This window comes from Strix aluco, chromosome 18 (genome assembly GCF_031877795.1).
Source record: "Strix aluco isolate bStrAlu1 chromosome 18, bStrAlu1.hap1, whole genome shotgun sequence".
NCBI lineage: Eukaryota > Metazoa > Chordata > Aves > Strigiformes > Strigidae > Strix > Strix aluco.
Genome location: NC_133948.1, coordinates 15278931 through 15305222, shown reverse-complemented (window position 1 = coordinate 15305222; position 26292 = coordinate 15278931). Strand labels below are relative to the sequence as shown.

Sequence of the window (26292 nt, the reverse complement as noted above, 5' to 3'; positions counted from 1 at the left end):
GCAGTTGGACAAAGTTATCCACGCTCTAAAATTATATTATTCAGAGTGTTGTGACGGGGCCAGCCCTGGAGACTGCAGCTGCTCCTCCCCACGTACCAGGATGCGTGCAAAGACAACCCTCCAGTGTCTGCACCCTGGGCTACTCACTTCTAAAGCTGAAGCAGAGCTCTAGGGAACGGGCACCAGAAAGGAGCACAGATCTTCTTGATACAGTACAGAGCTGCAGCTCATTAAACGTCTCTGCAGTGACAACTCTTCTGTACAACACTGTCTCGTGTCAAACCGGAGGGAACTGACCCCCCATGGAACAGGGGTAAGCTCTCTCCCAGGTCTGCAGGAGCTTGGGCATGCTGCCACTGTCACTGCTGCCCTGGGGGCACGGGGCTAAGAGGGGGGCTAAAACGCAGCAATCGAGGGGCCTTCCCCCACAAGGATGTGGGGAATGCGGGGTTCTGGCCCCTGCTCACACCACTGATCCACTTTGTGTTAGAGACAGATCGGATACTGCAGTCCTGGGAGGAGGCAGGAGTCTGCTCCTTTACTCTTCTAAAAGTGGGTGCTGGTAAGTACCAGCACAGAGACATTTTCTTCTGTTTCTTTCCAGCGCACTGCTGGAAAGTTTAAGCGTGGGACAGCTGAAAAAAATTAAAACCCAGTTTCGGTTGATGCAATCCTCCCGTTGCCCCAGCAGCGCGGTCCCTTTTGCAGCGTTCCCGGCAGGCCCACACTTAAAAGTAAACTGAGTCAACAAGGATCATGCAAAGCCACGAGACGGGCAGCCAGGTATTTCATGCTCAGAAACGACAGCAACGCTGCGGCAGGGTGAGCAGTCTCATACGCATTCTTGTCAGATGTCAGCTGGTGGAGGCACGCTGGCGCATGCACCTCACAGGAGCCAGGGATAAAATTTAAATCTTGAAAATAATTACCTTCCCTTCTTGCAGCCCCCCTCAAAACCTGCTGCTGCTCTAGCTAGCTGGTGTGCCCTGTCCTCCAAGCTCATCAGTTCTTACAAGGGGTTTGGAACAGCACTCCAGGGACCTGAATCCTGCAAGTTTACCTCATGCCTGATGCCCTTTTCATTAACTCTTTGGCATCAGGATTTTGTGCCATTATTATTTTGTGCTAGAAAAGATTTGCTGCTGCCAACAGACTGACAGAGAATTCTGCCTACACCCAGCAGCTTTGATTAATCCTTCATTGCCAAGAGACAAGATTTCCAGATGCTGGTCACTGATGGGGAAAGAGTCAGCAGAGAAATCCCATTTCTCACTTCAATGGGCTAATTTTCTCAGCTCCACACAGCGGCTCCTGGTCTCAAAGCTGTAACCCCAGCACTAGGAGGCTCACAACGGTGAGCCTTTCTGCAGTGGTTTTGAAGTCTTCTTAAGGGCCCTGTTTTCTGATAGAAATTACTATCAGAAAAACAAGCAGGAGCGAAAACAGTCCCATGAGGTGTTATACAGAAACACCCTGCAGAAAAGCAGTTCTGACAACCCACAAAGAACGATTATCCAGCAGAAGGTTGCTGTTGACAGATGAGGTCAAAAAAGAACCAGACTGATTAAAACAAGTATCTGTTTGTTGTAGCTCACCAGCTTCCTACCATATGCTTGGACTCTTTTGTTGTTTTATCCTGTGATAGATAATAGTGTTCTGTAACTGTTCTCCCCCGAGCTTTCAAAAGCTCTGAACAACTCATTCTTTCTACCCTGGTGGTCCTCTGCTTCGCTTGAGATTAAAGAGACATGTTAAAAAACACACTGGAAAAGCAATCTTGCTCCTCTGAGGAAGGGTGAATTAAAATCATGCTACCGACACCTCCTCTTCTTACTGAGTCACAGATGTTTATCCATTTTTTGTGATACTAACCCTCGACCAGCTCTGCGTTACCTGTTACTGCCACAGTATTTTCAGTCCTAAAATAAGCAGTAGGTTTTTTGTCAACACACTGCACAGCAATATTGGAGTCATTTGATAACATGTGGACCTCTCCCAAAAATAAGGCAAAAAAGGGAAAGAATCAAAAATAAATGTATAATGGCTAAACTTGAAGGACAGTCTCATCTGAGTTAGAAGTGAAGCGTTCTCAGTTACTCAAACACACGATTTACTGATGGTGAGGTGTTAGTGTGATCCACATCCCAGTTTAAGCTCCCAAAAGCCAAGTCCTAAATGCCTTTCTGTGAAAAGAGAGGCCTGTTTATACAGGATCTAAACATCCAACAGATTGTGCTAGCCACCCACAACTTACTTCTAGTGATTTCTAGGCAAGTGAAAAACAAAGAGGGGGAAGAGACCAAGTTAGTTTGGAGAAGTTACCAAGAAAACGCAGACAGACAACAGACAGAGGCTGTTGTAAATGCTCACCAGACTTGATCAACACGTTCAGTGTCCCTGCAAGGAGGGGAGAAAGAGCTCAGAGGGGAACGAGCGAAAGCAGCAAACAGGGGCAACGAAGGAAGCCAGATGTTTTTATCCTGCTCAAGGCCTGTATGGGTTTCAACTCATTGTCACTCTCAGGGAAGATGTTGAGCAGACTGCCACTGATCACGGGGATTTTTGAAACCGTATGCTACGGAAACACTTGGTTTTCTTGTTGGTTGCCATTCCTTAGTGGTCTCTACCATAAACAACCAGAGCCTACGTGGACAGCCCGGTCAACCCAGATATTAGACATTTGAAAGCTGAAGAAACAAAGACACTCAAGGGAAACCCTGAGTCAATTTTAACTTCTCATGGTCTTGGGGGTGCCCTGTGCGCATCCATGCACTAGGAGTTCTCCAGAGCCCAGGCCTAGGAAACCATAGATGCCAAGTGTCAGTCAGCCTAGGGAGGCAGGGCGACAGTGCTGAGTGGGTACACTTCACAGCAGGTACCTACCTCCTAGGAGGAGGACAAAGGAAAACACCTCTTTAACTCTTAGAAAACCCTTCAGATGTGTACAACTGTATGCTTAGTAATTCTATTTTTCATCTGAAGCCTTAAGACGTATAAATTTGCACAAACACAATGGGCATGAAAAACAAAAAATCAAAGCCATTCAACTTCTATTTATTCTTCCCTGAGTTTGTTTATCTTTACAAGAAGACTAAATGGAGCAAAATATACAATGGATGTAAACCAAGAAAGATGTTTATAATTCTCTATAACTTCAAAAAGCAATGAAGCATCAAAATGTGGTAACTCATTTATTTAAATGAAGGTTCTTGTAATAGTTTTCTCATGTCTAGAAATTGGGAATAGGAATTTATTTGAAACAGAACTTAGAAATCTGAGATTCTCCATCTTTAACTAGAGTATGATCTAATCAAAAGGCCTCTGCCACCTGTTCTTCATTAAGTCCCTGATGTCTGCATTATCTGGTGCAGCCTCTGCTGGCAGTATGTTTGGCAAAGAAAAATCCAGAAAACTTAAACTTGTATTTCACATAGGTGTCCTTTTCACATTCTCTTACAAGAGCAATTTAATGAAAAGGGAAAAATGGTTAAAGAAGGAAAGGAGCAGATTTACAACCAGTAATGGGAAGAAGATGCTATTCATGTATTTGCAGTATTGAATTACTGAACGCTAAAGAAGACAAATCAGTATTTTTTTTTATTACTTACACCCTCTTAAAAAGCTAAACAAGCAGCTGCCTCCAAATTGAGTTTGAGGAAAAAAGGTGGGATCTGTTTAGGCTGAGGTGGAACAGATACCAAATGTGGCTTTTTAAATATATACACTGCATGAACTGGAACCGAACAGGAGAAACTGTTCTGTCCTCCCAAAGCGCTCGGTTCCTCCAGGAGCTGCACAGCTCGACTCTGAAACACTCGGTCTGACATCCATCCTTGGGAAAGGAACCACGTGTCAAAAGAAAACCCTTTCCTGGTTTAAGAGGAGAGGGAACAATTCAAGCCGTGGCCATGCCTCCCTCCCTCCCGTCCTCTGCCGACGCACAGGTTACCTGCAGTGGTGCTTCCTGCTGGCAAGCCAGAACGCACTGTCACAGCCATAGCAGTGCGCAGCCAGGTGGTCTGGAAGCCATCGTGTCACCTGGGAGAAAGAAAAGCCAAATTTATCAAGGAGAGGGCAATTAATTAGAAACAAACCCATCTCGTTTGCGTTCACAAATTCAAAGCAAAGCACCACGAGGGAAGTGCTGCTTCTATTTTAAGAGCACCAATTCAGTGTTTGCAACAATTGAAGACAGACGACAGAAACCTTCCCTTTGAGAACAGATACACTAAATTCCCCTTAGACAAACAGAAATTAAGTCATGAAGTCCAATTCCCTGGTCTTTTTCCTGTGCTTTGAAAGTATCCAGGCCAAGACTCTTCACCAAGCACGTGTCCACCTAAGGCTCCTTCAGCTAACCATCCCTTCCACGGCTTCTCAGAGAGTTCATACACAGACAGCAGAGGGCTCATAGGCACAGGTACTGATATTTAAAGTATGAGACACAAGTGAAACGCAAGGAAGATAGTTCACAAGAAGTGGCACATGACCAAAGGCTGTAGGATAATTTGAATTATGAATATCCCATCCTACCGGAAGAATAAGCGATTTACAGGGATTTAGTCTGTACCTCTGTGTCCTGTTTATCCACCTGTTCCCAGCTGGCTTCAGAGAAAATCTCTGTGCTGCAGCGAGACAAGCAGTTCTGATCCAGATTGCTTTCCGAGTCGGGTATAGAAGTCTGTTGGCAAACAAACACAGCTGAACAGAACCTTCCCATATTCCTACTTCCATACAAATAAAAACTGGACAGTCGTGGGGAGGAGTGGAGTTTCCTGATAAGAAAGAGCACGCTATGTTTGCACTGGAAGGGCAAATGTCATAACCAGTCACCTACCCACAGTGCACACGTGGCAGCAAAGGCCAGAGGACCTTTCTGAATGGGACTATAAATGCCACTCGTTGAAGTGGTTTGTGCACCGATGAACTGCAAAAAAATAAAAAGCCCCACCAGCTAAAAAAAAAAAACCCTAACAGGTCAATTTTTGGCCCTCTGACGACAGGATGATGTGAGGTAGAATGGATTTAAAAATCTGTTTTCTGCGGTGTTAGCACAAAGTTCTGGCAATACTTTGGGCAATTAACCAAAAAAAAGCTGCTATCTGTGGCTCCAATTTCACGGTCGCATTTCCTTTCCAAGGTCGTTTCACTTTCAAAACTAATATTAGTAATACACGTATCCTTTTTTCGGCAAAAATACAAGCCAAATCACACGTGGGAAACTCAGAATTTGAGCCATATATATTCCGCATATACGTTGTTTGGAAATAATGCTTCCTTAATATAGTCTATCCAGGTAGAGTTCTATTTCAACTGGCTTAAAACTCAGCCAGCCCTTAAAATACATTAAAAACATCAAGAAATCTGAATTTAATGTCTTTTTGTGCCTGAGGAATGGACATCTCTGGAGCTCCAGAAGAAAACCTGTTACTCCCAAGCTGAGGCACAAACAGAAGGTAGAGATTAAATTCTTAGAAATGGTTAATTTTTCTAGAGGACAGCGTGCTCTCACATCCAGCCCTACGCTGCAGTTTGTGAAGGCCCTTTAAAAATGGGAGTATAATAAATTAAGCCAAAGCACCAAATTTCTCCAAGGAATCCAAGCTTTTGCCAGTGACAGAAGCCACAGCCAATTGAAATGACGCCGAGCTGAAATGGATGCCCAAAAGGAGCACTTAGTGCTGGTGTCTCCAATGTGAATAGCCAAGAAGGCTCTGAGGATTCCCCACATCAAATGTACCTGGGACTATCCAGCACCTCTGCCACTTCTAAACAATATTAAATTAAACAAACAAAAGTTGGAAACCTCCTATAATTTTTTTTTTAATTTTGCAGGCATATAAAACACATTACAATGTGTACGTAGGAAAAGAAGATTTCTGATGGGTGTTACTGTCAACAGCAGGAATTACAGGGCAATGCTCTGCTCAGCACTCAAACCCACAGGAAGACACAAACTCTGTTTCAGACATCCCAGGTCTCCTCACCTTCCCCTTCACGCCCCTTTCCTCCTCCTCCTGTGCCTGCCTGCTTCCCTAAGGAGCTCTCCCCTCTTCATTTATTTTACTTAGCTAATAATACTGGGCCTTAATCTTTGCAGCAACCTGCAGAACCGCTCAAAGGCCTCTACAGAACAGGACTCCTGTTTGTTCTCTGCTTCAGTGTTACATTCAAGCAACAGTGTAAGGCCAGTGACTGTATTTCTTTTGACTTTTTATTATTATTTATTAGTCAAAAGAGGAGGAGAAATTAGGAAAAAAACAGGTAGGGGAGAAGCAACTTAAAAATCCACCCAAGACATACAGAGACATATAGAAAACTTGCTAGCTACTGAGATCTTGAACTTGGAATTACACTTAATTTCCGATTTTAAAATTTCTTTTGCAACCTGGACTACATAGATCATTTAATCACTACAGAAATTAGCGTACCATATTTGAATCACACCTCAAACTTAAGTCTCTACTTTTATGACTTTAAACACTTTCAAGTAAAAGCACAGTTTAAAAGCTCCCTTAAAATTCTTAATTTATTGAGGAAAAAACCCTCATTGACATAAGGCTGTCACACAAAAGCTCTTAATTTATTCCAGTGAATGAGCCTTGAGCAGGCCAGCCATCTGAAAAGGGGACAGCTTGATCTTCAAGGTTTTGAGTGAACAGAGCAGCCACTGCTGCATCTTTCTTACCCCGAGCATGCAAAGCACCAAGAGATCTGTCCTATGCTACTGTCCCAATAAATGACACATTCACATCCTTAGAAAAATATCTTTGCCTGTATATGAAAACAACAGTAAAACAAACGTGGGGGTTTTTAATACGGCAAACAAAGGTGTTTTAAGTATGTCCAGGTACGTGCGAGTACACTGTGAAACACCCATCTTGAAATAAACCTCTGGTACATTTACGGTCAAACTGAAATACAGTGAAAATATTAGTCATCATTAATTGCCACTTGCCACGTACTCATTCGGTCGTTCGACCTCTTCAGAATGACCTTGGAAGTTTCACAAAAGCCTATATGGCCAAAAAAATCACTACCTGACCAATGAACCAAGAGCTGAGAATCTGGTAAGATCCAGAACGTGCCTAACTAGCCCACTGTTTCCAGCAGTGGCCCAATTACCATTTCACTTACCACTTCATCTCCATAATCACCATTGAGGTGTAAGGAGCTATTCAGGAACTGGCTCTCCAACCGGCTCTTCAACTCTTGCACTTGCTTCTTCAAGGTCTCCACTTCTTGCTGATGGCCAGTTTCTATCTGGCGCAGGCGCTGCTGGATAACATCAGTGTAGACAGGCATCCCATCGTCGTCCAGGTGACTTCTGGCAGGTTGGTCTGGGCTGCTGGCTGCCTGCTGCTTACCAAGATGACTAAACATCCATTTTTGGTGCAAGTTCCTCAAGTGAAACTGCGCAGAACTACAGCTAGCTGTGGAGACCTGCCGACTCAGAGAGGCTTTGGTCCGACCGTCCTCTCCGTTCACACAGTGTCCGTTTGTCGCATGGTATTTCTGGGGGATACTAAACCCCGCGGGCTTCTCTGTCATCTTGTTCTCAGGCTCCAGTTCTCCGTTACACACAATCTCATCTTTACATTCAGCTAAAGGCAAGGCACAAGGGGAAGGCATCGGGATGTGTGTGTTGCTGCTACCAGAAGTCCTGTGTAGTTTTGTTCCCAGTTTTTGAAGTTCTAGCACGCTCTCCCCCTCTGGCCTATTTTCAACAGTTCGAGAAAGTTCGTCAGCACTGCTGCTGATCAGGTGAGGTCTATGGCAGGGACCCTTCGGAATGAGCTCTTGCTTCGCTTCATTCTCCGTTAAGGTTTCTGTAGAACTTTCAATGTTGGATGTTCTTGCCTCGTGCGGGATTGTAAGAGGTAACGGAAGGCCGGCCTGTGCTGTATTGTACAGGCTCTCTGCTTCTCCTTCAAGTTTGCTAACACCTTCTTCCTCCGTATTCTTTTGCACATCCCTATTTACAAAGCCCTCCAAAGGAGCAGTCTGTAGTCCTTTCGCCTGAGGTAACTTCTGGATGGTGTTACTGAGATCAGTATGCTCATCCTGGAGTCCTTTAAGCTCAGAAGCACCTTGTGAAACTGGATGTGGATTGGATGCTGGATTGTTCACTGCAATACCTTTATCCGCCTCAGCTTTCTCAGAGAGGTCGCTGACATACCCATGTAGGTTTTCAGTTCTCTTCTTATCCAGGGCAATCTCATCCCCTTTGCCTGCTGTCTCTAGGCTACCCCTTAAGTGCTCCTCCAGACCAACATCATCTTTAGTGGCCTCTTGCAAAATGTTCTCCATCTGTCCCTCTGCCACACCAGCTGCAACAGAGAGTTCTGCTCCGACTGGAGCCCTGCCTTGTTTACCCAGGCTGTCTCCATCAAAGGGATCATCCCCCGGGTTACCGAGGTTGCTCAGCTCCAGAGACCGACGGTGCTCTTGCCACTTTTCATTGAGGCTGGGGTCGCTGCTACGTCGATTGGTTGTAGGCACGCTGCTGTCACAGGCTGTTGTCAGATTGTCAAATGATCTTGTCTTTGGTAACCTGTAAAGGTACAAATATTCAGAATCCCAAGTCAGGGGATTTTTTTTTTTTTTTTTTTAAAAGAATTAGTTACTATGGTTTAAAAACTTCTTCCCCCAATTAAGACAGTAACAGTCTGCTAACTAATGGACTTCTGTGAAGTCTTATCTGGGAGCACATTTTGACCATCTGTAGTGCAGAGCTGCTCCAGTACTTTGTTTGCCATCAGGAAAATATGTTCAATCAGACTTCAAACATTCCCAGAATAATCCCTTTACCACAAAGCACAAATGTTTACAGTCTGGTCACACCTCCTAATTACCATGTGCTCAGAATCATTGTACAAAAAAGCAAAGGAATAGTTATGCAACACCAAAAAAACCCTCAAATTCAAGACAACGAGATGAAAGCTCATACCCCACAAGGATATAAGGAATCCTACAAGGCTATGCAATACCCAGAGCTTGCTACTCTTCTCTCTGTTACACTATCACCTCTGAAATGTAACAGCTTTCAGAACTGAAATAATGAGAGACTGCTTTTGGGCAGGTCAGTCAAACAGTCCCACAAACAAGCCTTCCCTCCCACCAACAGTATTCTCCTCTTTATATCCCACAATATTCTCTGTTGATCTTACTTTACAGGATGGGATTTCTGGGCTCTAGGCTCACCTGCCCAGAGGCTGATCTTCAGGGCTAGAGCCTGGAACAGGGTATGGGGCACAGGTGTCATCAGCGGGTGTAGAGGGGGAAGAGCATGGCAGGTAAACAGCACTCCAGAGCATTAAATTACGCACATGGCACACTGGATACAGCACCTGAGAGGGGAGAACACACAACGTTCAGTAACGGTAAACTGCTCACTCCCAGAATGCAGAGAGGTGTTCAAATCTGATTGTGGTAGCCTGGGTTTATTAAAATTCAGGTTTGCAGCTGGGAGGCTTTGCTAGATCTCTGGATAACTCTGAAGGCCAGTGAGCAGCTATGGCATTTTTAATCAGCTACACTTGGATATGTAATTATCTTTTCTTTCAGAGACAGAGGCTGAGGCATAACAATGCCGGCTTTCAGCTTCTCATGAATGAATTACTGCAATGTGCTCTGTGTGAATCTACACCTTAATAATGCTTCTGAGCAATTTAAACTGCTGAAGAATTCAGTGGCCCATTGTTAGTGCAGAGATCTCCTTGTACTTTGTATTATACCATGCCATATGAGAGCTGAACTAATAACCTCCTCCTACAGGCTCCAATTCATCAAAGCTAACCCTGTCTTTAATGGAAGCACTCATATGTTAAAAATTAAGTACATGCAGAAATACTTTGCTGAAAAGGCAGCTTGCTCTTAAAAGGGATTCCTTGACCGTGGAATATGCTTTCTGTTTCAGTTTAAAAACACTTTGGTTCATTCTATCAATTCTACTGTCTTCCCAGGCAAGTTTCTTGTGGAAAAGCAGGCAATGGCAGAGAAACAGGTTTCCTCGCCGCTGAGCAGAGGGAGGGCTGGGGGGTGGCTTGCTTTGATGGATGCTGCTCTTTAACGACTGGTTTTATAACAAATGTGGCTACATCACAAAGGCACCTTTTAAACACTGAAGTAAAAGCACAAAAAGAGGAATACAAGACAGGAAGTTACCGAAACTCCCACGTACAGACAAATTATCCTAATTAGCTCAGTAGACTACAGTGTAGTATTTACTGAGAACTGAGGTCAAGTCACCTAGACCACATCTATACTGCGGAATACAGCACAGAGGGGCAGCCCAAGGACAGAACCTGTTGGCACTGCCCGCTTCACGAGCGCTCTCTAAGCTCCTCCTGGGCAAACCTGCTGCTATTCTCAGGAAATTTAGAAGTGTCCATAGCTTTAGAAGTCCTCACAAGCCGTATTTATCTGCAATATCTCATGCTTTCAGCTATCACATCCACTCTGAGGATGACAATGTCAGGCTGAAAAGTCTTGAAGGGCTCTCTCTGACGTTGCCTGTCGCAATGACAAATGGGATCTGCACACAGTCTGAGCACAGGCTGCACATCCAGCGTCCAGGGGAGACAGACAGCCACAGAGGGCTGATGTGAATATAAAATTAGTCTTTTTGTAACGAACGTAGGCATAAACTCTTTCCTACTAAGCCAGGTTTTAATTTTACTCTAAAGAACAAATGGCTTTCATGTCTATCATATGCAAAACCATTGCACAGTCCTTACAGGTACCTTACGGTATCTGATACTTCTATAAACAAAAAGAGTTTAAATATTTATAAAAGTCTTTGCTGTCCTAACCATGATGACATTCGATGATTGCCTGTTTGTTCACATGCCCACCACACTGCATCCCTAAATCCCTTACGTGCCCTTTTATCAAATATACAAAAGGTAACTGTAAGTCCCTTCCCAGAAGCTTCAGTGAGCTATTACTACAGAAGAGCCAAACTGAAAATGGGAAAGTATTAAGAGAAACAGAGATATACTAAATAATCTGTGTTACTTTTTCTGTTTAGATTTAAGATGAAGATAGACACAGTGCCTAGGTTTGTATCAATTTTATGACGCTCCTCTGACATAGCTTAGTTCTCTAGAAAGGTCCACTTGTCAAACACTGAAATGTTTTCTGTTACAAAAAAATAAAGCAAAACATTTAGTTACAGAAAACACATTTCCAGCATAGAGAAATTTCTGAGGTTGCATTTGACATTCCTCAAATATCACCAAACTTAATGCACGACTTGAAACCTCAGACTGAACACACTGTTCGAAGGTAAACATCGATGAGGAGAGCTGGGCACACTTTTCTGGAAATGCCTCTCTCTGCGCTGTATTCACAGTGACAGTTAAGCCATTATGATGTCCCACTGCTGCAAGCTTGGGTATTTTCTTAAGGTACACACTTTTGAGAACATTGTACCTGGGAGCCCCTAAAGGGACTCTCCCCGGGTGGGGGGGAATGGAGGATACATACAGATTCGGACTGGGAGGAGTAGAGCAGGTTTTTGAAGGCTTTGTTTGCTGCCCGCAGCAAAGACCAGACAGAACAGGTCCGTTCCTGAGTGTGTTTTTCTCCTCTCTCTTTCGCATTGTTGCACAGGAATGTACCAAAGAGGCAAGAGTAGGTGTGCTGCACCAATTTGACCTGCACAGACCAACAGAAATATTGTCACATGGCAGAAGACATCAGCTTAATGTGAGAATCAACATTCAGGCTTAAGAAGCAACAAATCCTTCCTCTGCAGGGCAGTACGCCCGCTCCCTGAACACCCCCTGAACATCAAATGCACCCAGCATTTTTTGCATACCTCCTTACAAACTAATTTCAAAAGAATTCAAGCATAGCAGAATCTTTTAAAATCGTAACTAAAAAAATTCAGGAAAAAAAATATAAAGACAAAATATTTGTTCATAACCAAGTACAGAAGTCTTGCTGATTCAAACTCACAGCCCTGTAGGATAGGCGAAGAGAATCATGATACCTCTGTTACAAAACATTACTGCAGCACAGAAATTCTGATCATTATTCACTCCATGCTGTGGCCCCAGTCTGACAAAACAGCTTAATACGAACTTAACTTTAAGCATGTAAATGACTTCCACAGGATTATTCAGACGTTTAAATGAAGACAAGTACTTCAATACTCTAATAAATTAAGAGGTTTACTCTAAGAAGGCCAGAATACTAAGAGTATGTTCACACACAGCTCCGGTAGATTAGCAGTGTGCTGTGAAGCCAGTTATAACCTTATGTATCTCATTTCACAACTGAGCTAAGCTAGGGCTGTACATATACTCGGTTACATGGCTGAGCTGGCAAGTGGTAATTCAAGTCAACCACAATCACAGGAATGCGCTTTAAATCTCTTAGTGGATCAGACACTTCATAAAAACTTTTATTCTTCAGATTACCAGTCCCGCAGTCCAGTGACTGCCACTTTCTCAGAGACCTGCTTTCTGGCCTTGAGAACGGATTTTGACCATCCTAGGCAAATTCCTAATAGGAGCGCTGTTCACTTCAAAAGAAAATAAACCACCGCTCGAATATCCCAAACTTTTTCAGCAAAGAAACAGCAAAAATGAATGGAAAGGTAAGGGGCAGGTTGTTTTTAGAGGAGTCTACAAGTCAAAACAAGATCAAAGTAGTGGGAAGTTTATATTGTCAGTAATTATGATTTTTTTCATGCTATGTAGATGTATTATACCAGAGTTATTTCAGCACCTCTTAGGTGAGACTATTAAATTTGTATCATTTATTTGTTTCTTTAAAAGTCTAAAAGAAGTCCTTGACAGTCCTGCTTCTGTGTTAAGAGTGAACAGAACTCGGGTCCCATGAAGCATACAAGTACTTTTGTCTTCTCTATCTGGGCAGTTTTCCTGTTACCGTTATCAGGCTGTAGCATATCACAGATGGGAAAATCAAAAACCCCTTGGAGCTCTCTAGTATGTTAGTACTGGGTACTGGTTTAGAAGCAGTCTATAAAACAGCAATCTCTCAAGCCACAACTCACAAGGAATGCTTCGTTAAACTCGAAAGAGCAAGGGAACTGCCTCTGGAGCTGATGGACGCAGTCCAGCCACTGTAAAAACACGGGGCAGCGCTCATTTAGGTCATCCGAATTCTCACCATGGCCACAGCGATCTGCAAACTTGTGGCCAAAATCCAGCCACTCCGTCTCCACTAGCACCTGGAAACCCTGCAGAAATGAAAGTACAAATGAAAAGTTCCTATTTCTCTTGAGTTCAATTTTCTAAGACGGTCTGAGACTCATGGGAATCACCTTATTACTGTGTCCTCACTCACTCCTATTTCCCTTCAGCACTGGCCTCATTACTTATCTTTACTGCTTTACCTAATGCCTCTGTGTTCTGAAATGCTGCACAATGAAATCAGGACAGATATGAATTCCCAAACCTACGTGAACAGGAAAGGGAATAAGGCAGGTTAAGTCCTCAGTGATTGGCAGGAAAGATCCTGACATGAGACCTATCTTGGCCAGACAGGGGAGAGGAGGAACTTCATCTTGATCAAAACCATCTGGACCATGGTAACCAACATTTGGACAGGAGAGGAAATTTTAAAGCTCTCCCTTGAAAATGATGGGCAGGTCTGTCTGTCATAAAAGAAAACAATTCATCCACAACGGGACACCCATGCTCAGAGAGAACGCTTGCCTGTGTGTACACCAGATGCAGCACAGCCACCAAGACTGATTAAGGGTTGACCTGCATGATTTCTCATGCAAACGAAAAGGGCAAAGAACATTTTAAAACAGTATCTAGCTGAGCACCTGAATGCGACACCTCATCTTACAGGACCTAAACCCCATCACAGGTTAGGAAGGTTTTGATTCTTAGCAGAAAGAAAAATTGTAGACCATGCTTAATAAGTCAATGGCTGTAATTAGAGCAAAAATAATAGCTGATAGTTGAAAAGCCTGAAATGTGACAATGCTGAAGACTCATTTTCCTAAACATTTCTGGTCTTTGTACAAACAGCCACAGTTTATGGTTTCCTCTGATGCAGTGGCGATAAGAAGGGGGGCAAAGGGCATGTACAGAAGAACTCTGCACTTTGACCAGCAATGACAGCACTCTCAGAGCGGACCAGGAGGAGGTTCGGTGCCAAGGGCAGAGCAATATATTTTGACCTGATGGATGCCAACTTCTAGAATACATGTGAAAAAAGGATCTGAGAGATCTCCACAATTTCATCCAAAAGACATTGCTGGCTACAGTTTAAACTTATGGTCCTCACGCATCCAAGGCTTTAAGCAGCAGTTTATAGCACAGTGTTCAGACATATGCTTCTGTTCGAGACAACAAAGGCATCTTGCATGTGGGCTGGCAGATGGAATCCAGCCATCACATATCACACAACGCTGAAAAGTGATGGGGGGAAAAAAATTGGGCTGAAAAACCAGGAGAAATATAACTAAGTGACAGAGGACAACGAAAATGTGAAACTGGAAAAACATGCAGTTGGGAAATCTAGAAAAGAGAAAGGCTTTGTTTCAATAGTTGGCTGAGAAACTGCAATGGTGTAATGGAAACTGCAATATGTAGCACTTTGTACTACGTATTCCTAAACTAAATATGTGGAAGCATAGACCATGACTGTGCAGTTACAGCAAAGGGGGAAAATATAATCTGCTCTTGAATTACAGACTATATTTACACCTATATGTAACTGTATCTGCAGACTACTGTTTGTAAACTCCTAGCTTTAGTGCCCTCTCTAGTGGAAAAAACTGAAATAATTTACAGACAAACTTCCTCAGAAAAGGACCCAAGCCCAGGAACTACCTCATGCACTACCAGATGGTTTACAAACCTCTGTGGTCCTGTAATATGGATCTAGCAGCAGTTTGGCCAGCGCCACTATCTGGGGGGTTCGGTCCCAGCCGTCTGAGCAGTGAACCAAGACTGGTCGCTGGTCTCGGTCCACGGCGTGAACTACGAGTAGCGCAGATTTTAGAAGCACAGATAAGTGCTGCAGCCATTTGGTACTTTCCAGAGCTGATAACCAACTAGAGGAAAACAAAGGAAGACAGTTTTTGCTCTTTTAAAATGCTTTCAGGTTTGGATCTTTGAATTTATCAAGTCAAAGCTCCTATTTTAATAAGCTGTGAATGGCATTCTTGATTATTTTTTCATTACGTCTCGTTAACACTTTCCCAGATTTGTAAGAAACAAAGCCACGCAGTCCACCTCAGGAACAGCCAGTCTCTGGTATGTGCTTTGCTGCGTAAGACTTGCAAGCAGCTTAAATAACATTTTCCCAGACAAGAGCATAACATGTCACTAGCAACGGACAGTGTAAGCGCTACTGGGAAATCATTACTTTCAGGAGCTTCTGCTGTCTCCCTTCCTCTGAGCTGAGGATTCAGATCACACAGCAGAACCAGCACCACTGGCTGTCTTGGGACTCTGCCATACGCCCCTGACAACTCTGCGCTTCAGTATAAGGGTGGAGCCTGAGGTGCCTTCGAAATCCCCCGTATCTCAACTATTCCCAGGCTTTACGAGGTGCGCTGAAGGTATCTTAAGAATCTCTACCCTCTGAAGATACACATATCCAGTTTAGCAAGGGTGGCCATTCTGGATCTACTCTGAAACCATGAAAGACTCTTAGCAGCAAATTCAAACCAGGGAAGTGGTAGGGGAAAAAGAACTGGTGCAACTACAGTGTCCTAGTGAAGACCCAACCTCAGAAGCTCCCGAGATGGTGGGCCATTAGAGGCTAGTCATCCCATAGCATTGCAGGGCTATGAAATACATCTCCTGAAATGACACTATAAATGAGTGAAGTACATGGAACACCATTAGAATTTTCTGGAGAGCCAAGCTGTAAAGATTAAAGAACTGGGAATGGCAGGTAAGCTTAAGTGCTAGCACTTAGAAACCCACCTGAAAGTAGTAACATTCTTGTATCAATAATACTCAAGGCTACGGTATAATCTCAGATCTCATTTTCTAGGTTTACTTCAATGATAATAAACTAATGGCTTCTTTTAGCTCAAATTCAATGGAAATTAAAAAAATACAGCTTAGTGTTATTACACAGGAAAGTCACCAAGGGAAAAAAGACTGAATTTCAGTTTACAAATCAGCAGCAAAAGAATGCAGTTGCAGAAACACGTAAACAAAGGCAAAAACCACCAAACATCCACTTACTTTCCTGGATCTGGCATTTGTGTGCAGAGCAAACGCAGTGACTGAAAGCTCTTCCGGATAGAATGAATGTTTGCCATCCCCATGAACACTACTTCACAGTTGGGATAATATTCTGTAGGGAAATATCAAGAAAGAGGGAAGAAACTAAAAACTAAGCTAAGTTTAATTTCTAAAAGAAGCTTTTTCATAAAACCAAGCCACTGTTGCTGTGGACAGATGAAATAATCTGTTTACGAATATTCTGTAAGGAGAAACTAGTACTTGGAGTTCGGTAGGTATTCCAGACATTACAACACAGCACAGCAAAACAGGAAAGAGTTAGCAAAGAGTTTGTGTATTTATTTTCAGTGTTTCACTTCACATTACAAAAAGGAGAGTACAAACTTATGGGAATAGTGATACTGCTGTGCTTGAGGTTATAGAATGTTTTTTAAAAGGCTGAGAAACATTACAAGAGACTGCGAAGCATAAACAATACTTAACTGGTAATTATTGATGTTCTTAAATGTGGTAAACTAATGTATATAAGTTATACACTCCTTTTCCTAACCACTCAAAAAGGCTGAAAGGTTGCTTCATTCTGAGTTTTTCTATTATGAGGAACAAGCACCACACGTGTGAGAAACACTCAAAGCTCAGGAAAACAGACAATAGAATTGCTGAGCCTGCCTTCAGACGTTGCTATGGGATGTACTCAAGCAACTCTGCTCTACTGGGCAGGCAGCCTCTGTACAGACCGGGTCTGCTACTCAGAGGCAGCACCTAAGAAGATGCAGAAAAATAATAAAATCGATAGTCTTTGCTAGATTTAGTTTTCCTCCGTCCTGATGCTTCTGTCTGTACAAAAATGACAAATGACCTTTTCCACAAGAGGAAAAAAAATTAATCAAGATTCAAAATAGGGGATATGGAGCGCTTGCACAAGAAAATGCAGCAGCCTCTTAAAGAGCATGTTTTACATTATTTGATTTCTTAACTGTTTATCAGCCCAACAAATTCTGGCCCAAACCAGAAGATCCTGTCAGTGATTGGACTATGCACCTCCAGTCAGAAGTGACTGGCAATATCAGACAATTCAAACATTTTTTTGTCTTTTTACTGAATTATGTTATATATAAAGCACAACATAAATTAGATATTTTTATAGAGAGAATGATGCAAACTTGGCAATATCTGAAGAAAACTTATCAGCAAAAAGGAAGCACTTAAATGCAGGTCAAATTTATTGAAGGTGACAAGCTGCTCGGAAATTTTCTACAAAGAATTCAAGAACCAATATATAGGAAGAAAATTAAACTTCCTGTATACTCAGCTTTTCTGTTTTGAAATTTTACTCTCTGATGATGAGTTATTTAGTAGTTTTGAAGTGTTAAATGGAAAATTCATCTTTTCTTACTGGTGGCTAGATACCAAAGTGCAGCTACTGCAGCAAAGACCAGAACAAGAATATATGGTCTTGTTATCTTATCTGTAGTTTTTCTGTCTGGTATTTTTTCTAGACTCTCCACCCATGGAATTTTAACAGGCTGCATTCATATCCAATAGTGACCATAAAATAACATCTTGTTTATAATACCAACAATTTACAAATGCCAAAGAACACAGAAAGCGATAATTGCAAGTGTATTACAAATACAAGATGAATCAGGATTTCAGATGCTTCGGGTTATGATACAAATGCTGAAAAATGTTTCAGCTGTAGAAAAATTGCTGAAAAGTTGTACTGTGCAGAACCATTCTAGAATATTATTGTCCTCTACAGTTAGTGAATTTTTACAAGTTTGTTCAGGAGTTTTTTTGACATTTAGCACACTGGACACCTTTGTCTCACTCTAGTTTATATATTTGACTCAGCAGGGGAAAGCTAATCAGCATATTCCACACAGTTCAGCATTTACTGAACACTGTTACCAGCTGGTTTTATGCTCTGAGAAACAGACTTAATTAACAGCTAAACCTGTCCTTTTGAAGGGCTGTGTGATAGCTGTAGTGATCCAGAACTTTCATATAGATGAATAGTAGTTGCATCCACGCAGTCTGTTAAATATGCAGTACTGAAGTATACCAGTATAATTATATTTGAGCAAATCCTTTTGATTAATAGAAAACTAAGAAGAAACATTGCTTACCTGGGCACTCACAGCCTCCTCCTTTGGCTCTATTTGCCACAGCTGCTGCGTAAGATCGTGCGTCTAAGATCAAAAGCTTCTGAGGCTGTATTGCCAAACTCTCTGCTCCTGAAGCATTAGAGATTGAGGAGTCTGGGGAAGAGGATATGAAACTGATGAGTAACTAAAAAGGATATTTCTGACACTGATTGCACCAATGATTCATTCAGGCCCCACAATGCATACGCATTGCACATACAAAAATTGGAGAATGCCTGATTAAATACGAAGGATTGGATCTCTTACAGTACATATAAGAGCTTTTATATAAAGCTCTGCCCTTTACAGAAAAAGAACAGTGACAAACTTACCAAATTCCACGTCAGAGAGGTCTCCTCCATTGGAGAAATCTCTGGAACAATTTCCATTCATTAATTTGTTACTGTTGGACCTTGAATCTGAGGCACAGGCTTTGGCGACAGACTGGACAAGGTGTTCATCATCTGCATTCCTCCAGCCCCACCAACTGACCTCAGGCTGTCCACAGCGGGAAATAACTGCTCCATTGCTCTGGTGCCTGAAAAAGAAAAGAATAAAAAGAACAACGGTGCATGACTTGAAGAATCGGGATGAAAAACACAGAGGGCATGAAAAATTAAATGGTGCACTCCAGTAGTTTAATTCCCATTGGGGATCTCTCTACCTTTAAGCAGTTATCTTCAACCTGTGGTTCAGTGGCAATGTATTCCACATGCTTCCCTTCAAAATGCTGACTGTGACCCACAGTCACTGAAAGGTAGAAGTCAAAGCTGAGGTCAGTAAGAGAAAACAATGCATTTTCTTGCTCAATATTGTTGCCTGTTGGCCAGTGAAAGCTGGGGAACATTCTGGAACAGCAGATGAGGCATTAAAGAGGTATTCAACACCTGCTGGCTAGTCAGGTCTACTGCTGTAATACCAGTGTAAATAGGAAAGTTCAATTTAACTCATGCTAACCTTAAAGCTAGAAGACAGGAGTAAAACCACAGATTAATTTTTTGATGAGATTTTTAAAATCAAAACATACCACTAATTAAATCTGAAGAATGTTACGATTTTGGTAGGAAATACTGGCAGAATGGGGCACACCTTTTGTCCGATGACGTCTAATGGTAACCCAAACCCTTACTCTTGTACATCGATGGTATCTATTTCTAGGCATCACCTAGAAATCACAGGAGGCGACCCTTGAACACTGCAGAACCGTATCTAGAAGCCCGTGTATTGCAGGTGTTGTTTCACTAGCAAAAAGGATGCTAAACATCTGCAGTTCTACTCATTCTGAAGTTTGGTATTAGCATCTGTTGGAAAGGAGTAGCTCTAGCATCCCCTTTTCAGCTCTACGTGGGGGTCTTCTCCATCCCTCTTCCAGAACCTCCCTGGGTGGTGTTTCACCTGCTGCCTCTCGAACACGGATCGCATCTAGCAGAAGAGCACCAAGGAGCTGATGAAGAGCAACAGCAGCTCTTAGATGTAAGCACCAGTGGGGTGCCAGGCGTAAATAACAAAGTCCACAAGCAAGTAAATTTTGCTACAGACAGCTAAGTAGCACTAAAAAAGGATATATTGTTTATTAACAGAGTTTTTTTCTTCTAAAACATGATATAAATTGCAAGCACTCTATATACTGATAAAACTTCAGAGGACTGGCAAATGGAGTAGAGAGATGAGTCTATCAATAAAAAAATATGTCAAGGAGATAACTGAAGAATGACCTAACTTGACCGTAGCCATCTTCTGGGGAGTGACATTAAAAAAAAAAAAAAATCAATCAGATTTTCTTTTTTAAATGTCTGAAGAATTAGTAGTCATTTTCTTAAATTTCAGCTAGCTTCTTGTACTACACATAAAGAACTGGTTTGAAATAATTAAAGCATATCCAACCATTGCAAGTATACTCTAAAAAAGATTTTAAAACTCTCCCCTATAATCTACTATAAAGAAAGAGTACTGAAACATATTATCATTGTAATTTCACTTACTGCCTCCATGCTGGTACATCCCACTGCTGCCAACAGAAATGTAATTCCTCATTCACTGAAGTGTATACATCTGGAATCAGCAATGCTCTCCTTGACCTTCACTAGCAGTACCCTGAATTTAGAGGACCTCAGCCACGGCAGGAGGTCAGCCATCAGCAGGTAAGTAAGCAGAAGCCCAGCTGTCAGTAAGAGGAGCTGCAGGTGGAGTGGCCGAAGCAGAGGAGAGACACAACTTCTCTCAGGCCACATGGCAAGTCAACAATGCTGAGGAATGGGACACCCAGAAAAGTTTACTCCCTGCCTCATGTCACGTCTGAAATACCCTACCACTTATCCACACAGTGCTGTTCTCCATCAGATACACATCCCTTTATGCAAAGGCGGTTCTAGGCGATGCTGCCCTTGCTCAGGAGACCCACCAGAACCCTGTATTTATAAAGAAGGCACACACCAATTACAGTTCCTATATGTTATGATGCAACAAAGGATTTCAGAGTCTTCCTGCAAACAAACTGGCCATCCCAGCTTCATTTCAACCAAGAGTTGTTTAATTCTCTCTAATAAGACACAGAATGGTGAGGGTCAGCTGAATCTTTAAGCAAATTAAGAATTCAACTTGGACAGCCCTGAACAGGAAGAAAGCCCGCCCAAACCTATAAATCTTAACTTTTTTTGCTCTTACCACTGTAACAAATGTTTATGGAGGTGTGACAAGCTGGTTTATAATTTGTTGTCAGAGCTGTCAAGGCCCCGTCAGGTGCTGAGCAGCACCACCTCTGCAGTGTCACTGCAGGGCACAGCAGTAGGCGGCAGCGGCTGCCTCGTGCTACTCATTCAAAAGCAACACTTACATCGGGTTAAGGCTCCCCGTTGCAAAACTTGGAATTATAAAATAGGTTGTGATATGGTATTTTAAGTATTTTTCATAGCTCTTTTGTAACTGGTTCATATAAAATTCCTTCACCAAGAGGAAGCAACTGACACACTGCATTAACTGAACCAAAGGAAACACAATCCGAATGCCACGGCACTTACACCAGGTGCCAGCCGACTGCATGCAAAGGAAAATGTATTTCTGCTGAAATGAATAGCCTTCCAGAAACAGCTCTGTTGATATCAAATTAGTTCAGAAAAAAATACGTGCCAATCACTGAAAGGCCACCTAGTTCCCTGCTATGCTTGCACAAATAACAAAAGAAAATAGAACATCATTATACACATAAGAAATCTATTTTGAACACTTGGATAAGCTCATTTATTTTTCCGTATGTTCTCCCAGATTTCATTACTACCTGCCAGCAGAATCATTTTCATAGCTTCATAAACAGTTATATTTTCACCTCCAGGTTCCTGGCTCCCATTTATACCTCAAATAATAAAGAATCATTAGGCCAAAAGTTGAGTTCATTGATATCTATGAAGCCCTAACACTCCTAAGCCTCCGCAAATATGCAATGTTCAGATGTACCAGCAGAAATCAGCAAACAATTCTATTTACGGTAATGTTGGAGGTCTGAGGAATCATACTCATTCCAACTGGTCATGGGAACGAAAAATAGCAAATAGTTCAAGTGTGATTCTGAGGTCCCTAGAGATAGAGCTGGGGATAAGATGGTGTCACTCAGATCTCAGCAACCAAAAAAAGATTAAAAAAAAATTTAAGCAAACCCACCACTGAAAATTTCCTAACCCTCTAGAGACAAAGCAACATGCAGCCTCCCTGCAGAAACAAAATAGTAAATCACCATTAGATAACTCTAAAGCCCTTTATAAAGCACTGTGTAACTCTGTGATGTACGGTACACCTCTGCACATGCTTAATCTTCCTTGTGTTCAAGCAACCTTTTGAGTACAACAATAAATCCACCAAGTCCTTGTAACTGCAAAGACAGGGAGGACTAATGAAGGTTTGAATAGCTCCCTCCCCAGCACGACTTAACTACTAGCACTTGCAACTGAAAAAAATCATTGCTGCAATTCACAAAGATAATTTAGCAAGCACGGTACGTGGCAATTTTCTGTTTACCTTTGCTTCCTGTGCTGGCAGAAATGCTGCCTGTGCGGGTAACCAACCTTCAGCAGTGGGCAAGACAAAAAGACGCCTTCAACACAGATATTTTGCAAGTAGGTTCTCATGAGTTTAAGAGGCTGTTTATATAATGTATGAAGTCCTCTCTATCGTCTGGCCACAAAATCCAAAAAGGCTTCTCCCTAACACTGATATTCTGGGACCAAAACAGATAAGCTACAAAAAACCATGTTACAAGACAGATTTATCTATGTAAATATGTGCCTAGACTTTTTTTTTTAAAAATTATCTACATAAATATATGCCTAGATTTTTAAAAATTGTAATCACAGAGAAAAACCACAGAAGCTGAGTGTGAGATTTTTCTAGAAATCTTATCATAAAATAGAAGCAATGTTCCTGACAGTCCAATCTCAACTTGAGTATTTTTGAGGCTTGCCTCTGAATTCAGCCCGCTCATACTGTCATAGCTCTTGAATGCTTTACAACAACAGACAATGAGTTTTTTGTTGCCAAGTTTCTGTGTCTCTCATCTCTCTCTGTCCCAGTGTTCAGTATCTGAGACAAGTTATTGGACAAATTTTAAAAAAATCATTATCACATTTTTTTCCCCTGAGGTAAAGCAAAAAGAGCAGATTTTTAAAATGTGATCAATAATGAAACTAGCAGTCCCAAAATCACCTTCAACAGGTAAGAAATGCTGAATGAGCTTTTGTCCCTTACTTATCCAAAAATAAGAAAAAAAGCTGGTTTATGGCAACATATACTGAGAGAAAACTATACGTGGATTTCCAATCACACGGATCATCAACCACTAGCTGATGTGAGTTCTATTAGAGTACAGAATGATGAACTGGATGTCTTGAAAAATCTATTACTAAATGTCAAGATAAGGAAAAAGAGAAATCAAAAGAGAGAAGAATGTTTCTCCCCCTGATTTTAAGATTACAAATGAAAAACTATGTGGTAATTTAACATACATAGTCTCATGAGAACCGCAGAGAACTGAATGCCAGGGATTAAACAATTTCGGTCTATGAGGTCTTTTGAACACTTAAATCACTCCCCCATAACGTCCCCAGAAGGCAAGCTGTACCCAAGAACGCAGAGGGAGTGATTTGCTTCTCCTGTACAGCCATGAAAGGAGGAGGGATGCTTCCCTGTGTTAAGCGTGCTTGCAGGTGAGGTGTCCCCCAATTATGTGACAACTGCATACAAGGCACAAAATGGCTTGAAATGCAGTGTTCAAAGTTGAACACAAAACCGCATATAAATTACACCCTCTTTTATACATATATAAAATACACATTTTTATGTACGACCATAATAATAAAATACCTTAAGTCTTAAAAAATTAGCATATGCTGGAAAGCACTTTTCCCCCCTCACAGAGCTGAACAGAGGATGGAGCAATTCCTTAACATTCAGAAAAAGACTGTGCTAACCCCTTTATTATTTGGAATAAAAAGGAGAAAAGATAGGAGGATTTAAAGATAATGGTCTGCTGCCACCAGCTAATTTGTTCTCCCTTCATAGAACAAGAACTCTTAAGCTAGGTAAATAATGTTTTGTGGCCCACTCTTAACTCTTGTACACTTGCTCCTCTGACCCAGGCCGTACGAATTTGTCAGATTTGCTGCTCTCTAAATTTAGCTTGCCACTCAGAGAACAGCTTTCCTTTCTGTCTGTTTAGAAGTAATGGGTGGCTAGGCAGCCTTAATGGAATTATCAAGTATTCATTATCTTTTTAATCCCTTTGTCATCTGATTTTTTGAAGAGATTTTAAACATTTATGGGAGGATAACTACACCAGGAAAATGGCCAAGGTATTAAATGACAGGTTCCAGAATATTTGGGAAAAAAAAACCAACACAAACAGACACTGAAATATATTTCTTAGTAAAGAACTGCCAAAACCAGTCTCTCAGAAAAGCAATTTTGTTATGAAGAATTGCTGGACTCAATCTAAGGAAGAGATGGACTGATTAAAACTATCTAAAATATCTAGAGAGCTAGCATGTACATTCTTTTCTAATTTGAGTTTTTATCTCCCTTAAATAATTTTGGTATTTGTCCTTGTTTATACTGCAGTCTGAATGTTAGCCAGATGACAATTAGAGAAAAATCAAGGAGCACCTAGCCAGAGATGCCATTTATCATTTCCTCTGCTGTTTTGATGTCTTCATCTTACATTTTTTCATTTTCATATTAAAAAAAATAAAATCAATCTTAACGGAGGTGACTACCCTAGGAATGACTTGCAAGAGATGCGAATGCTGAGTGCTCCTACAGTATGTGTTTGGAATTACAAGAGACAAAGCATTATTCCCACTCAGAATGTGAATGTGTAGTCAGTCTGCCTTACCTCACTTATGGCTTGACAAGGGCCAACATGTGCTGCTGTCTCACACATTCTTGGAGTTTTGAATAGGTATAAAACAACACATACAAAAGTAGCAAATACAAAGACCCCAAGCTATCAGGCCTAACAGGTCATACTTTGCTGTCAGTTAAATGCAGGTCTGAATGTTTTCTCATGAGAGGGGTTCCCTGTCATCCTTGTTCAATATCTAAACCCTTAGGGTGGTTTGTGTTTTGTTCCAAGGTCCTGTTCTCCACACCACTTCTGGGATCCTTCTGGAGTGGAACAGCAGGACCTCACCCCAGCCAGGGTCCCAGGGTGGATCAGCTTGGGTACCACTCCACCGGACAGCACGGAGGAGACTGTTTTGTTGCCTCTTCCCAGCCTAGTTCTCCAACTCTACCCTAGCAGGTCCTGGGCCTTCACACAGCATCCCTCCACATCATGTTATACATGGAAAAACACAGCAAGATGCAAGCCAGGCTGCTCTTTACTTTGAATATATTATAAAAATATTCTTTTCAAATACCTTTAACACTTTTGCTGAAGTCTGTCAGGTTCAGTGAGGGGACATCTGGGGCCCAGAACACCTTTCATTACAAGCCAAGCTTCCCAGTCACAACTTACTTCAGCTTTTATTTGCTAGAACACTTCATTTACAGCCTGCTGAAAGCTGTTCCACCTACAAGAGCCTCACCTGTACACAACAGCAGGGATGCGCTTCCAGGACCGAAAGCTTGCCACGCTCTCTAGCTCTTTATCCGTGATCCAGGCAGGAACTATGATTTCCTGGGGGTAACTACCACAGAGCCTGTGAGAAAAGCAGTGCAAAGGGTTAAATGTAAGTGATACAGAGCAGTTACACGCTTCCCAGACAATACACACAAATAAGCAGTACAAGCAACCTGACAGCTGTTCATCTCAGCAAACTGCCATTTTGTTAATTCCTGTTTCACTGTATGTTAATAAACTCCTCCTTCGAGTATACAAAAGCACTGTGAACATCAAGGTGCATACATGCATTTCAGAATTAGAAGATTCAACCTGGTGTTTTCTCAGGAAATTCGCATGTAGGTGGTTTTTAACTCCAGCTGCTGAAATAAACTGGACCTCAGAAAAGAAATTCCACACCTCTCCATGCTAAAATACAGAAGCAGAGCCACCCTGGCTACAGGATACAGGACATAAATCTTGTGTAAGTGTGGAAAAAGTCCATTGGCTAATCAACCCTTGCTGAAGGCAGGAATCTGAGTGCAGTGGATCATATCTGACTGGCTAACTGGAACTTTCTTCTACTAGATGCATCTCCTACTCCACTACTTAACTAATAAAGCCATGACTGCCAATGAGAACAGGGCAAGCAGTCAGTAGTGACTGCAATACATTGCTGAATCATAAACTACTTCATCCCCAGTCCATCCCCTTAAAGAGATGCATTTATTGCACAAGGACAGACATGAACACGTGTCTAAGACTCTTCCATTCAGAAAAATGTATCAATCATCCTGAAAAAATGCTCTTTCCTCAAGTGCTGGCCACAAGAAGGAAAGGAGTTGTTTGTGTTATTCTGCTTCCATAT

At 42.0% G+C, this 26292-nt stretch overlaps 1 protein-coding gene across 16 annotated transcripts in view; it reads right to left on the bottom strand.

Moving 5' to 3' along the window:
- Positions 1–26292, bottom strand: part of MTMR3 (myotubularin related protein 3) — an 85642-nt gene that overhangs the window by 5584 nt on the left and 53766 nt on the right. For 12 of the 16 annotated variants that reach the window (XM_074844604.1, XM_074844605.1, XM_074844610.1 and 9 more), the window contains 12 exons: positions 25411–25524; positions 18673–18878; positions 18323–18454; positions 16194–16305; positions 14851–15046; positions 13028–13213; positions 11491–11661; positions 9205–9350; positions 7138–8554; positions 4571–4681; positions 3950–4038; positions 2371–2397 (listed from right to left, as the gene is read on the bottom strand). In XM_074844604.1, coding sequence (XP_074700705.1) covers positions 2371–2397; positions 3950–4038; positions 4571–4681; positions 7138–8554; positions 9205–9350; positions 11491–11661; positions 13028–13213; positions 14851–15046; positions 16194–16305; positions 18323–18454; positions 18673–18878; positions 25411–25524 — 2907 coding nt within the window. Of the gene's footprint in view, positions 1–2370; positions 2398–3949; positions 4039–4570; positions 4682–4709; positions 4776–7137; positions 8555–9204; positions 9351–11490; positions 11662–13027; positions 13214–14850; positions 15047–16193; positions 16306–18322; positions 18455–18672; positions 18879–25410; positions 25525–26292 lie in introns of those variants that run through there. The other 4 variants (XM_074844616.1, XM_074844617.1, XM_074844618.1 and 1 more) reach the window with 4 other exon arrangements.